At 56.2% G+C, this 14,454-nt stretch overlaps 2 protein-coding genes across 8 annotated transcripts; both read right to left on the reverse strand.

The window, feature by feature from the left end:
* Positions 1-1,103: 1,103 nt before the first annotated feature.
* Positions 1,104-4,562, reverse strand: LOC148050208 (T-cell surface glycoprotein CD1b-3-like). 4 transcript variants are annotated; one of them, XM_087744358.1, is made up of 6 exons: positions 4,458-4,549; positions 2,862-3,122; positions 2,025-2,306; positions 1,634-1,918; positions 1,416-1,512; positions 1,104-1,264 (listed from the first exon to the last, which is right to left on the reverse strand). In XM_087744358.1, the coding sequence occupies exons 1-6, from the start codon at positions 4,528-4,530 to the stop codon at positions 1,219-1,221; spliced, it is 1,044 nt and encodes a 347-aa protein (XP_087600484.1). In that variant the 5' UTR covers positions 4,531-4,549; the 3' UTR covers positions 1,104-1,218. The 4 variants fall into 4 exon arrangements, with proteins under 4 accessions (XP_087600484.1, XP_087600483.1, XP_087600481.1 ...); XM_087744357.1 differs by having other exon boundaries at positions 1,126-1,512; positions 2,862-3,119; positions 4,458-4,562; XM_087744355.1 differs by having other exon boundaries at positions 1,126-1,512.
* A 3,543-nt stretch (positions 4,563-8,105) lies between these two features.
* On the reverse strand, positions 8,106-12,110 carry LOC104022180 (antigen-presenting glycoprotein CD1d-like). 4 transcript variants are annotated; one of them, XM_087744087.1, is made up of 6 exons: positions 12,054-12,110; positions 9,502-9,759; positions 9,060-9,341; positions 8,667-8,951; positions 8,465-8,561; positions 8,106-8,292 (listed from the first exon to the last, which is right to left on the reverse strand). In XM_087744087.1, the coding sequence occupies exons 2-6, from the start codon at positions 9,650-9,652 to the stop codon at positions 8,232-8,234; spliced, it is 876 nt and encodes a 291-aa protein (XP_087600213.1). In that variant the 5' UTR covers positions 9,653-9,759; positions 12,054-12,110; the 3' UTR covers positions 8,106-8,231. The 4 variants fall into 4 exon arrangements, with proteins under 4 accessions (XP_087600213.1, XP_087600211.1, XP_009474136.2 ...); XM_087744085.1 differs by lacking the exon at positions 12,054-12,110 and adding an exon at positions 10,077-10,232; XM_009475861.2 differs by lacking the exon at positions 12,054-12,110 and adding an exon at positions 10,077-10,238 and having other exon boundaries at positions 8,667-9,341.
* Positions 12,111-14,454: the final 2,344 nt, after the last annotated feature.

Below are 14,454 nucleotides of genomic sequence, written 5' to 3' on the forward strand. Positions count from 1 at the left end.
GAACTGCACCCCATGGAAAGTACGCACACTGGAGCAGTTCGTGAAGAACTGCACCCTGTGGGAAGGACCCGTGCTGGAGCAGGGTGACAGAGACAACACATAATAAACTGATGGCAGTCCCCATTCTCCGTCCTGCTGGGCTGCTTGGGAGGAGGAGGGAGAGAAGTCAAGAGTGAAGTTGAGCCTGGGAAGAAGGGAGGGGTAGGGGAAAGGTGTTTTTAGATTTGTTCTTATTTCTCATCCTGCTCTGATTTTGATTGGCAATAAATTAAATTAATTTCCCCAACCTGAGTCTGTTTTGCCTGTGATAGTAATTGCTGAGCAATCTCCCTGTCCTTATCTCAACCCACGAGCCTTTTGTCATATTTTCTCCCCCTTATCCATTGAGGAGGGGGAGTGATAGAGCAGCTTGATGGGCACCTGGCTGCCAGCCAAGATCAAACCACCATACCAATCTTCTTGGGGGCATGTTGCTCAAAGACACAGACCCCCAGAGCCTCAGTGTGGCTCCTTCATGGCTGTCAGGCATATTGGGAGGGTGACTGTCCCCCATCTCTCCAGCTTTTGCAGGAGCAGGAGTCAGGCATGGGGGTAGGAGCCAGGAGTGTAGGAGATCCCAACCCAAAACCATCCTGGATAAAGGGTGAGATCAGCACTGGAGCCAGAGCAGCTTCGCACCTGCTCGAAATGCTTCCCCACATCAGGGGATTGGTTGGAGATGTCACTTGGGTCCTCCCTTCCCCTTGTCTCCCCAGCAAAACAGCTCAGATTCCTCCATCTCTCCCTGATTGGTGGCCTGATCCATCCCCCATCCCACTCAGCAGCCTCATGCTAGTCTGGCTCCAGGTTGTCAATGCCCTTCTGCCAGGGACAGACACTGGCCATGGAGGTGCTGAGATGCAGGAGAGGCTGGTGGAGGAATTGCTTCTCCTGACATGCCAGGGGAGATCAGCCAGTGTCCAGGAAAAGGGAGAGCCTTCCTGGCTGCAATGTGGGGTCTCTGCAGCATGCTGGGGGTGTTTCCTGGGGGGGACCTCATGAGGGGCAAGGAGGGAGAGAGCCACAGGAGCCACGTGCAGCTAAGGAAGTTTGTAGCTGTTTAATGTGGTGGTTTTCCATAGCAAACCCCTGTCAGTGCTGATGGATCAGGGGTGGGAGAGGAGATGAGCAGGGAGAGCTGGTGGTGAGGGAGCTCATTGCTGGGCGGGCAGACAGGTCTCAAATGATGAATTCCCGGGTCTCCCATGTGGCCTCATCAACTATCCTGCAAAGGGGGGGCACTGTGAGCCACTCTCGGGCGTGGGGAATTCATCCCTGCAGAGCTGCTGCTGCTGCTGCTGCTGTTGCTGCTGCAAGCCCTGGCCTGACCCATCTGCCCATAAGCCTGAGAGCAGACGGCAGGAGGGAGACCTTGCCTGTGCTTCCACCACCAAACACCCCCGGCAGAGGCTGTGGCCGCAAGGAGCAGCACTGTGATGGCAATGCCGATGGTTGGAGCAGCGTTGTGGTTTTCTGGGACAGGGACAAAAGAGGGTGGCAATGTGAGTGTGGCAGCGCCAGGCAGGAGCTGCCCCTCGCAGAGCCAGTGGCTGCTATCTGCACCCTGCATCCCATCCCCCCGGGTGGCACCTACTCCATGGGATGAGGAGGCTGCGGGTGCCCAGGCTGCTGTGGCGCACGCGGCAGGCATAGCTGTGACCATCATGGGGGGCCACGGCCAGGACGCTGCGGAGCTGGTAGGTGAGGTCAGCGTTGGGCAGGATGGTGCTGGTGTTGAGCGCTGGGCCCGGCGGCACCTCCTGGCCATCCCGCAGCCAGGCCACACTGATGGACCGTGGGTAGAAGCCGGTGACACGGCAAACCAGCAGGAGCTGGTGTGGTGTGGGTGTGCGGGTGAAGACTCTGGCCACAGGCAGCTCTGGGGGGGGAGAGCAGAGGGATGGGGGAGGCCCTGGTGGGGCACCACTTGGCCCCAGTGTGTGTGGGACTTTGGGGTGGCCATGCCCGGGTCACGATGGTCTCACCTTGTCTCTCCAGAGCTGCCCTCCCATATCTGCACAGGGTGAGGATGTAGCTCTGGCAGGAGATGGAGAGGAGGTGCTCCAGGAGCCCTGTGATGGCCTTCTGGCTGGTGAGGGACTTGCTGACCAGCTTTGCTAGCAGGGATGGCTGCCGGGGCTCCCAGCGCTGCCTCTCCACCTCGAAAGCTGTGAGGTCTGTGCCATCCGCCCCGACATCCATGAAGCCCCAGCTTGTCCTGTTGGGGTGCAGCACACAGCCTGACCGGATCTGGATCACAAATGGGTCTGCCAATGGCAGAGCCAGTGGAGAAGGACCCATGAGTGTGTGGAACATGGGTGGCACAAGGCAGGATGTGACTGGAGTCATGCGCAGGGATGCAATGGCCAGTGGGGTGCAATGGGCAGCAGGGCATGGGACCATGCTTCAGGAAACCCTGGGACACCCTCTAAGCCCTCAGTCGCCTTTGAAGGCCAGTTAGCGCAGGGTGCTTGCTCAAACAGAGCGTTGTCCCCCAAAATATTTGTCCCCAACTTTCTCTTTCCCCGATCTGTGCTGTGAGGGTCCTGCAGCCCTGGTAAATTTGGTGGCAGCTCCCCAATGTGCAGAGGGGTTCCCCCGTGCCAGAAGGCAGGAGCCCTGAGGAGTCTTTTGGTGCTGTGCCCTCCCTGCCCCTGCTAGCCATGTGTCCTGGCAGGAGGGCATTTCCCATTTCCCATAACCCTTTCAGGAGCTGTTGCACCCTATGAGACCCCACAAATGCCACCCTGGTGGGGAGGAGGGCACAGCCAGAACCTGGGGAAAGGGGCTAGAGCTCTGGCTGGGGTTGTCCCCATACTCACAGTCCTGTTGCGCCTGCTGGGCCACTTCGTGCACGTATCGGACCATATTGCGCAGAAAGACTTTGGAGTGGGACTTGATATTCTCTGCATCACCCTCGGCTGTGGCCTGGTGGACCCAGGGCCAGTGGAAATGGATGCTCCAGTTGGCAGGATCCAGCACAAAGATCGGCATGTCCCCCAGGAGAGCCACCGCGGACACCTCGGCAGAGCTGATGTTGGCAAAGAGGCTGGTCTGGAGCAGCTGCAAAACCTGCGGCTCTGCTGGGAAAGAGGATGGGGATGGAAAGGGCTGCAGAAAAGAGAAGATGGGGGAGGGGGGGCTGAAGGGGAAACAAGGGGATTCAGACTAGATATAAGAATTTTTTTATGATGAGGGTGGTGAAACACGGGAACAGGTTGCCCAGAGAGGTGGTAGATGCCCCGTCCATGGAAACATTCAAGAACAGTCTGGATGGGGCTCTGAGCAACGTGATCTAGTTGCAGATGTTCCTGATCTAGTTGCAGATGTTCCTGCTCATTGCAGGGTGGGGTGGACTAGATGACCTTTAAAGGTCCCTTCCAACCCAAAGTATTCTATGATTTTATGCTTTTCACCCCACACCACGGGGACCCCCAGCAGCCTGCACTTGACCCTGCCTGGGCAACCCCCCAGCCATGTCTTTTGCTGGACTCCCACCTCCTCACCCACTCAGAGCTGCTTTCCTATCTCAACTTCCTCTGCCCCTGCTGCTCTTTTTCCTTCTCTATTTTGCTTTCAACGAGGTATTTCTCTCCCATACAGGGTTTCAGGCACCTCGGCCCCTCCTCTCCCGCCTCCCTCCTGCCCAGCAGTTACTGTCTGGCCGTGTGGAGCAGATGGGGGGGGGGCACCTCAGTGCTTGTTTTGGGGTGATGCTTCCTCCAGAAGAAGCACCCATGCCATGACCTGGATCTGCCAGAGACCCGCACATGGCACAGAGGATGTGGAGGATGGAAGAGGGAAAAGGGCATTTTGTCCAGGTTTGGGGGCTCCCGGGCATCGGGAGCTCAAGAAGACCGAACCCTGACAGGGGCAGAAGAGTAGCCCAGCCCAGAGATCAGTCCCATGTTCCAATGTCTGCTTCTGCCTGCCCCCCCGCCCCCCGGAAACATGAGGCCTCACAGGGTTGTGGTGAAACGCTCTGTGCGACAGCAGCACCCAAAACACCGTCTCACAGGTGCAGCTTCCCAACAAACAAAGGGCTGATGGAAGGGGCCCACAGCACCATGTGGAGCTGAGATGGCACCCATGGGCTCTCTGCAGGAGGAAAGCACCTTTGGGGGAACCCAAACACCCCAGGCCTGGCTGGGAACCCCTGGCCCCACTTCTGCTTCGGTGTCTGAGCCCCTGTTCTGGAGCCGGTGGGGCATAAAGCCCTGAGCTGGAGGCAGGAACAGAGAGGGTGGGCAGGAACAGAGCACCTTTTGGTGCTGTGTGGTAGGGGGTGGCCCTTTGATGCTGGGGATCATCCCTCCCATGAAGGAGAGTGTGGCCTGGCCGTGCCTCCCCTGAGGAACCTGTGGGGTACTCTGACAGGGGGGTGAGAGTGGTTGGGGTGAGCCAGGGCTCCCACTTACCCTCTGGGTTTGCCCACATCCCAGGGAGGAGGATGGGGAGAAAGAGGAAGAGGAGGAGGAGAGGGGGCTGCATGGTGCACGCGGCAAGGCTGAAGCAGCAGCAGCAGTGACTGCAGGAGAAGGAAGCACTCATGGGGTCCCACGTTTCAGCCCAGCCCAGCAGTCACGGCAGTGGCTCTCCGCCAATGGGACTGGTGCAGACATGTCGGGGAGGGCCCCAGAGGTCCTGAGCTGGGGACATGTGGGAGAGAGGAAAGCTGAAATAAGGTCTTGAGCATGAAGTGACACGACAGGCTGGGGAGAGCCCAGCCACTAGGAGAGGGCAGGGAAAGGGAGGCCCAGGAAATGGCACTAGGGGAAAATGGGTGCTTGGGGACCCGAGCTGAGTCCCCCAGAATCCCCCTCCCTGCTGATGGTACCTCGCCCCCACCCTCGTTTTGTGAGATGCATCAGCTTCGATGGAGGTGACGATGGCTTTGGGTTTCAGCCCTGACTGGAGAAAGACGGCTGCTGCCCTCTCAGCCCCGCATGGGGAGAAGGGCTCTTTTGGGCCCCCCCGGCACCTCCAGCTCAGGCTCCTCCTGCACTGCCTGCCAAAACCTGAGGATGGGGCTCCCCAGGGAGGAGGCGATGAGCAGTTCCTGCCCTGCCCATGGCTGCAGGAACAGTGCTGGGGAGCTCAAACTCTCCTGTAAATGCCCCCAGGAGGGGGCCTGGAGATGGGCTGCAGCCTGGCACTCCCCTTTCCTTCCCACCATCTTTGGTGGGGAACCCTGTCCCCCTCCTCAAGTGCCCCCTGGGCATGGGAACAGGAACTGTGGGGGCCATCTCCCTGCTCTGTCCCCATTGTCACCAGTGTCCCAGCTCTGGAGGGACACAGGGGTGACCGGAGCCAGCCTCACCCCCACAATGTTCCCTACCCACTGCTCCTCCCCGGCTGTCCCCTGGCACCTCCCCTCACCCCGCAGTTTCTCTTCCCCTTTCCTGGAGGTGCCTGCATTGGGGAGAAGGCAGAACCGAAACTACAGCCAAGGAGAAGTTTGAGGGGGCGTGCCCCGGTAACCTCCAAACACAACCAGGGCCAAGGCGTCCCCTCTGCAATGTGGCAGGGCACCATGTGACCCCTCCAAGCACAACTGGGACCAGGTGTCTCTGCTCCATGTCTTCATCTTGGGTGTCCCCAGCTGTGGTGGGGACATGGGGAAGGCCATATGGGGCTGCTGTGGGCTGAGCTCCAGCACCCCATGACGCTGAGTCAGACATGGGGAGACAAGGACACCGACCCCCTTCCCTTCCGTGGAACTGTCCTATGGAGAAGTAGGGATGCTGCGGTGGCCTGGCAGGCCCAGAAATGGCACCAACAGTCCCACTTCCCCAGCAGCTCACCTCGGCATCATCCAGGGGATGTCCGGCCATGCCACCACAATGTCCACACATATCCCAGCAGGGCCACCTGTGCCGGGGTCAGCAGAGAGTGTTTGGCTGGTGGGATGGCAAAGCGCAGCCATGGGGTGGCCAGTGAGGGAAGGGGCAGGGGGACGTTTGTCAACAGAGTCCTATGAGGTGACCATTTGTCCTCACGGTCCCCCTAAGGTCACTTCTTGCTGAGCAGCTGGTAGGCCATTAGCAGGCCTCTGGCTTGTGCAGGTGCATGTGAGGTCACTGGTGGCTGAGTAGCTGATAGGGCAGTTGCAGGCACCTGGCTTGTGTGAGTGCTCATGATCTCTTCAGCCCCTCCTGAATTTTCTCCAGATGTCTCCCATTGTTGCAGTGGAACAGTTCTGCTTTAGCTCTTCCTCTTCTCTATTGAATGTACTTGTCCTCATGGTTTTTTGGGGGGTTTTTTTGCACTTTTTCACTTGCTGCAGAAGAGGTCTCAACTTCTTCCTCCTTGATATTGTCACTTCCTTTGGTCAGCAAATGACCAAAGGGGGCAGGGGGCTTTTTGTTCACACAGATAATTGGTCCTCACAGTCCCCTAAGTGACTGTTGGTCCTCAGAGTCACCCCGCAGGTTACCATTGGTCCCCACAGTCCCCTCAGGTGACACTGTTCTTACAGTCCTCCCAGGTGACTACTGGTCCTCACTGTCCCGCCCCGCAGTGACTGTAAGACTTTGCAGTTCCACTTCAGGTGACCATTGGTCCTTGCAGTCCTCCCTCAGGTGAGGGCTGTAACTGCCCCCCCCCGAGCCCAGAGCCATGCCTGGGTGAGTTAGGGGTGGGGTGTGCAGGGCTGCAGTGCCTCTGGGTGTTACACTGGGTGTGTGGGCACCAGCACCCACTGGGCCGGGCCGAAACACCTGAAGAGACCTCTTGAAACGCCTGGTTGGTTGTGTGTGTGTTATTGTAGAGTCTCTTGGGAGGTCATGCACACGACCACCTTTTCTTACCAGGCTTGCTCACTGTCTGCATCTGCTCTCCAGGTTTGGTGGGTGAGTTTCATCCTGCCATGTCCCGTGAGTGCTGCAGGGTGTTTCACTCTGTTTGGGAGATGACTTGCCCTGTGTGCCCTGTTGGTGCTGAGGCTGTGGGCTCCCAGCCCGAAGGTGAGCCCTGCCTGGAGCTGAAAGTTTCATCTGTCTGTCCTAGCTCAGCAAGGGCTGGGAGAGACTCAGCGTCACTCCTCCTGCAGCAAGATCCTTGAGCCCCGCAGTGCCAGCAGGTGACTCTGGCTGTCAGGGAAATTCAGTCCTGCCTGCAGCACTGTGGTTCACAGCATTTGGCCAGTGGACAACTAGCTGCAGTGAAGATGTGGTGGATGACCCACAGGCCAGTCGGGTTTTCTTCTGACTCACCTGATAGCTGGCTCACACACACTGCCAGAGACATTTCCTGTGAAACTTTGCCAGGAAGTTGGCCTGTGAAATCAAACCTTTTGAAGCTGCACATTGAAGCGTGTGGTTGATTGAGAGCACGAAATAAATTCCTTCCTATGCCTGTCTGAACTCCGCTGTCTCCGATGGGAGATTGGCTTCCTTTTTCTCTTTAGTTGGGAGGCTTGGGGGCACTTTACCCCCATGTGCACAGCTGCTTATTTCCATGAAATGTGTAAGAACGTGTTTGTATATGCACAAACACACTTTTACTTTTTTTTTTTTTTTTGCTTTGGTGTTTCCTGCAATTAGCACCAATAATTCAGTGGTGCTCCAGCTTCCATTTGCAGCTGGTCAAAACCTCCCTGAGCCCATCCAAATCCTGAGGAAAGGCACATGTTCTTAGTGAAAACATGAATGTTTTAATTTCATTTTATACACATCTGCAGCTCCCACAGATTACATCAGAGTTTCAGTGTTACTCAGCACTTTGTAAAATGGTTTGTGGCCAGGTGCAATTAGTCTATGTGGAATAGTTCAGTCTCAGCACAACTTTTTCTGGAATATGGTTAATAAAGGCAGCTTTTAGGAAAAAATACTAGAAAGGTACAGTAGAAGGGCACAGCTTACCACCTACTGATAAATGTGTTATTGTACCAGAACTCGGAGAAATTGCTGCTGGGCATTGGGGTGCCCTGAAGAGCCTCAGTGGGTGCATGGGGCAGGGCCACAACATGAGAGGTGACCATGTGTAACGAGTGAGGAGGTCTCACACTTGCATCCTTGTCTGCCTAACAAACTGAAGTGAGTCAGGAGCCCCCCAGGTTTCCCCCTGTGTCTCCGAGCTGAGTTGATCTCGCACTCGGCAATGCCCAGAATTTTGTCAAAGCAAAAAAAAGTAGAGTTTTTGTCCCTGTGAGGGTGGTGGAAGGAAACAGGGGCGGTGGGCTCCCTTCTGGGCTAAGCTTCTTTGCTCAGGATGGAGTTCCTGGACTCTGATTCCTCCATCTGCTGGTGCTTTCTGAAATGAGAGGGGAACAACTCACGGATACTCCATGGAAGAGACTTCATGGGGATGCAGACAGCAGCTGGCAGGGCTGGAGCAGGAGCTTCGCTGCTAAGTGCAGCAGTCCCCTGGGGCATTTCCTCCCCTCCTCTCCCACTGCTGCTCTGTGGGGCAGAAAGGACCTCACCTGCATCTCCACACCCAAAGCACTGTGATGGCAGCCGTGGCCACGGCTGCCAGCAGCCCAGCCCCGAGCCCTGCGATCAGCACCACCTCTGAGTTCCCTGAGAAACACAAGCAGAGACTCCCATGAGCTTTCGCAGCTTTGCTCCATCCCGCAGCGCAGGGCAGCTCAGAAGCCCCATCCCTGTCCCCCGGGTGGCACCTACCCCATGGGATGAGGAGGCTGCGGGTGCCCAGGCTGCTGTGGCGCACGCGGCAGGCATAGCTGTGACCATCATGGGGGGCCACGGCCAGGACGCTGCGGAGCTGGTAGGTGAGGTCAGCGTTGGGCAGGATGGTGCTGGTGTTGAGCGCTGGGCCCGGCGGCACCTCCTGGCCATCCCGCAGCCAGGCCACACTGATGGACCGTGGGTAGAAGCCGGTGACACGGCAAACCAGCAGGAGCTGGTGTGGTGTGGGTGTGCGGGTGAAGACTCTGGCCACAGGCGGCTCTGGGGGGGGGGAGAGCAGAGGGATGGGGGGAGCCCTGGTGGGGCACCACTTGGCCCCAGTGTGTGTGGGACTTTGGGGTGGCCATGCCCGGGTCACGATGGTCTCACCTTGTCTCTCCAGAGCTGCCTTCCCATAGTGCAGAAACATCTCCAGGTCGTCAGCACAGGTATCATTGAAGAGGACTTCCACCAGCTCGCTGAAGGCAGTATAGTTCTGTAGAACAGCCTGGACGTACCGTGACAGGATGGTGTCTTGGGATAAGAGCCAGGTGGCATTGTCCATGTTGAAGCTGAGGAAGTCCTGGCTATTGTAGCCCACATAGATGAAGGCCCGGGAGGTCCTGTTGGGGTAGAGCTGGCAGCCCGCCATGCATTGGGCCACGAAGGGGTCTGGGGGGGGGCAAAGAGGAGAGAGAGGTTGCATGAGGGGCTGGGACTGCCTTCCTATGGACATGGTCAGCATCTCCTGTGCAGTGCCAGCATTGTTGGGTACTTCCCCACTTCTCAGATGCTGTTCAGAGAGGGGATGCAGAGAAGACTGAGTACTCACAGGGCACATCCTTCTGCATGGCACCTTCATTGATCAGGTGGTTGAACTGCTGGAAATAGATCTTGATCATGTTCTCAATGGTGTCCCAGTCACTGCGGGGTAGGGCTGGGCGCACCCAGGGCTGGTAGAAGCGGATGGTCCAGGTGTGCATATCAAAAGAACCAAGCTCGATGTCTTCCAGCAGGGCCAGCCCCTCCGTGTCCACGAAAGAGGTGTTTTGGAAGGTGGAGGTCTGGAGCAGCCGGATAGTGAAAGTCCCTACACAAGACAGGTCAACAGGGGGAGATGGGAGTGGGAGGAGAGGGCTGGGAAAAGTGGAGGGGCTGAGGGATGGGTCCTCGGGGTTGCAGAGACCTGTGGGACCCCCATAAACCCCTGCATCCTTGGCAGCCCGAGGTCACACCCCCTGCACCCACCTGGGTGAGTACCCCTGCCAGGGAGGAGGTGTGGAGCCAGGGGACAAGAAAGGGTGAGGAGTCAAGTGCCCAAGGCAGGTGGGGAGCAGGAAGCCCCTTGCCTGTGGGGTCCCACGGGGGCATGGGAGCAGATGTGGATGCGCCAAGGCTCCCACTTACCCTCCAGGTCTGCCCATGTCCCAGATAGGAGGAGAAAGTAGAGGAGGAGGAGGCAGTGGTGAGGGGGTTGCATGGTGCCAGCAGCGAGGGTCTGAGTGAGCGTGCAGTAGTGGGTGCAGCGGCAGGAGGAAAGGACTGTGAGAGACGTGGCCACACACTTCTCCTCAGGGTGGCTATGCCCAGGCAGTTCTGCTGGTGCTAGTGGCCCTGGCAGCCAATGGGTCTGTCACTGAGGTTTTGAGGAGGGGCCTGATGTTCCCGCTTGGGGTGGGCTGGTTTGGGGCACACTGAGTATGGCTGTCAGTGCTGGGGGAATTTGGTTGGGAGCAAGGCTGTCCCACTGGCTGTAGGAGGGGTGTCCCTCATGGCTGTGGCAGCACCTTGACAATCAGGACAGTATGGTGGAGGTGCCGCCTGGCTATGGGCTGCATCCACTGTCCCTGATGGGAATGTCCCTTGCTGCCACTCATGCCCAGCATGTCTGGCCCTGCATAGCACAGACATCTCCATCCTCACTGTGCTGCCTACCTAACCACGCGGATTTGCCCTAAAGTGGCTGTCTTTCCCACAGGGGAGGTGAACCCTGTTCCCACAGCCTGGCCACATGCCTGGGCTCCCCATGCCCCAGGATGTGCGCTGGCCCCATGCCTCTTTGTCATCTCCTGGCTGTCCTGCAGCCAGGCCATGCTGATGGGCCATGGGTAGAAGCTGGTGATGTGGCAAACCAGCAGGAGCAGAGCTGGGCCAGGCATGCAGGCGATGATCGTGGCAACGGACGGCTCTTGGGGGAGGGGGCGAGAGTGAGGAGAGCTGGTGATATCCCCTGACACCCTCTGCACGGCTGGCCTGATCCTGGGGAAGGGGCTCCGCATGGAGGAGGTGACGAGCAGTTCCCACACAACCCCCAGTGGCAGGGTTGGGGATGGGTGCAGGCAGGGCTGGAGGAATCGGGTCCTCCAGGAGCTCCTCTTAGGGCATGGGAAATGGATGGGCTGGAGTGGCTGGAGTGTGACAGTCCCCAAGGGGAGAGATGGGCTGCAGGGCCTAGAAGGGGCTGTTTCCCACTGACAGTCATCGGACCCTCAGAGCGGCGGCACTTGGCTGGGCAGGATCCCCAAGCTGGGATGGGACCATATTCCCCCCACCCCCAGGCCCATTCCAGGGAGCTGTGGTAGATGAACAACCTCTTGATTTCCCTGGAGCTCCATCCACGCCATGGGGTCTGGGAGTTGCCTCTCTGCTTCCCTGCACCCCACAGTGCTGGGGAGCTCAAACTCTCCTGTAAATGCCCCCAGGAGGGGGCCTGGAGATGGGCTGCAGCCTGGCACTCCCCTTTCCTTCCCACCATCTTTGGTGGGGAACCCTGTCCCCCTCCTCAAGTGCCCCCTGGGCATGGGAACAGGAACTGTGGGGGCCATCTCCCTGCTCTGTCCCCATTGTCACCAGTGTCCCAGCTCTGGAGGGACACAGGGGTGACCGGAGCCAGCCTCACCCCCACAATGTTCCCTACCCACTGCTCCTCCCCGGCTGTCCCCTGGCACCTCCCCTCACCCCGCAGTTTCTCTTCCCCTTTCCTGGAGGTGCCTGCATTGGGGAGAAGGCAGAACCGAAACTACAGCCAAGGAGAAGTTTGAGGGGGCGTGCCCCGGTAACCTCCAAACACAACCAGGGCCAAGGCGTCCCCTCTGCAATGTGGCAGGGCACCATGTGACCCCTCCAAGCACAACTGGGACCAGGTGTCTCTGCTCCATGTCTTCATCTTGGGTGTCCCCAGCTGTGGTGGGGACATGGGGAAGGCCATATGGGGCTGCTGTGGGCTGAGCTCCAGCACCCCATGACGCTGAGTCAGACATGGGGAGACAAGGACACCGACCCCCCTTCCCTTCCGTGGAACTGTCCTATGGAGAAGTAGGGATGCTGCGGTGGCCTGGCAGGCCCAGAAATGGCACCAACAGTCCCACTTCCCCAGCAGCTCACCTCGGCATCATCCAGGGGATGTCCGGCCATGCCACCACAATGTCCACACATATCCCAGCAGGGCCACCTGTGCCAGGGTCAGCAGAGAGTGTTTGGCTGGTGGGATGGCAAAGCGCAGCCATGGGGTGGCCAGTGAGGGAAGGGGCAGGGGGACGTTTGTCAACAGAGTCCTATGAGGTGACCATTTGTCCTCACGGTCCCCCTAAGGTCACTTCTTGCTGAGCAGCTGGTAGGCCATTAGCAGGCCTCTGGCTTGTGCAGGTGCATGTGAGGTCACTGACTCCTCTCCTCCCACTTTCCAGTCTCCACTCCCCTCGTTATTGTCACAGGTTACAGTTATTTCCTTTGATGCTGCGGTAGAGGCATGGGAGGTTGCGCTCAGTGCACAGCCATTTCTTTCGGCCACTGTGTATTCCTGAAACTTTTCTTCTTCTGCTTCTTCCTTCTTGCTTGCTTCCTTTGCTTCAGAATGGATCCTCTATGGTCCACAGTCCCTTTGGGGAAGTGCCTTTACTGGCATGGTCTTATTCATAAGCCACAGTCCCTTTGGGGTATACCTGCTCTTTCATGGAGCACCTCCTACTGCTCTGACCTTGCTGTTTCTTTTTCTGGATGTTTCCGTCTCTTTCCTAAATAAATTGTCACAGAAATGCCATGAACTGCTCTTGTTCAAAGGAGGTGAGCTGACTGGAACCAGCCATCAGCAGCACAGGGCACTTCATGATCTCCTTCCTCAGAGGTCATCCTGGTAGCCCTCCTCCTCCCCCTCCCCTCCCAAACCTTGCCAATTTTGCCTAATACAATTATTTACTGCAGTACAGCTACAATGGCTTGAACTGGATGACTCTGGCTGAGATTTTATTGGGGCTGGTGCATATTCACCATAGTAGGATAAGAGTTACATTTATGAGGCACTGCAGTGCACTTCCGCCTTTCTAATTTAGCTTAACGATGGCTTGCTGATAACAGCTGTCATTAAGAAACAAATAAGAAACATGGTCATAACCTGACCTCCACTTGGGAACTGCTTTTAACTGAGAATCTTGTCCTTGGCTCCCCTCTGTGCTACACAGGAGTTGCAGCTCTGTCTGTACCTCCTCGTTCCTGACACCAGTCCTGTCCTGACTCGGATCTGAATTGTCCTGACTTGGATTTGAATTGTTACCTCAGATTTGCTGGGTGACCACTGGACTCCTGGCTGATGCTCATGACAATCTCTAGATGTGATTCTTACCCTGAGTTTGCTTTTACTTCCTGGATCCTTGTTGGTGATGTATCAGCCTTCCTAGCTCACCTTCCCTTGTAGAGCAGCCTGTCCTTGACACCATAGCTGTCAATGGAATACAGTGGGTTTACCCTAGGACTGCCCAGGGAGCTTTTGTACATGAAGAATGATTTATTCGTAAATCTTGGCCACTTGGTCTTTGCTGGAGCTACACCAGTTTCACATCAGCTGGAGACCTGATTCTTTGTCCTCAGTGATGCAAAGTTATTTTGTCCTTTGTGAAATGAGATATTTTTCCCAGAGGTTTAAGTGATCCAAACTATAAACTGGTTATATATCCCATTAAGTAAACTGTCCAACTAGTCAAATTGGCTTTGATCCACCGATACATTTTACGCTAAGAAGCCTTGCACTTCCAAAATTATTTTTCCCAAGAATGGGACAAATCGTGCCTGAGAACTCCCTGCCTCTCTCCACTAAGTGTTGATGGAGCCTAGGTGATCAGACCTATGCAAAATGTGCATGTGCCTATTGGTACAGAAGATGAACCTCTTCATTTCCATCCCTCCCTCATTTTGCTTATTAATGATGCCTTTCTTCTGTTCACATAGAGAGACCTAAAACCATCTAGACATCAAAATGAGGTTCCTCAGGGTGGGGGGCAACTTACTGTGGGTGATTTCACATAATGATACAACTTGCCCTATTTCTCTTATTAGCACATACTAATCTTTGAATGGGTTTGGTAGTACACAGAACTTAATTGCTTCCCTCATATTTCATGGTTAAAGTTTGCCCAACAAACACAGAAACTTAACTATTCCAAGTTGGATATTTCATAGTTATTAAAGACACCTCAAGGGAGAAACAAGCACCAAGGAGCAACATATACTTTTTGCCTCCCCTATACTCTCATTTTCTCAAATACATCCACCATCTCCCACATTACATTATACTATGAGTGTAAAAACAATTCAACGTTTCTCTCAGCTTTTCAGATAGCTGAGTTTAAGTCTTGGTATAAACTGTAGCAACAGGCTGCCCCCTATAACAGCTGTAGATGAGTGCACTTATTAATCCTGATGTTAGTCAAAGAAACCTTGGTAGATGTGAATTATCTATCCAAACAACATTGTCTTTATTGTAGCTGATTATAGTCGAGCTACTTTAATGGAA

Source organism: Nipponia nippon, unplaced genomic scaffold (genome assembly GCF_047370975.1).
Source record: "Nipponia nippon isolate SJK-2023a ecotype South Korea unplaced genomic scaffold, ASM4737097v1 scaffold_9, whole genome shotgun sequence".
NCBI lineage: Eukaryota > Metazoa > Chordata > Aves > Pelecaniformes > Threskiornithidae > Nipponia > Nipponia nippon.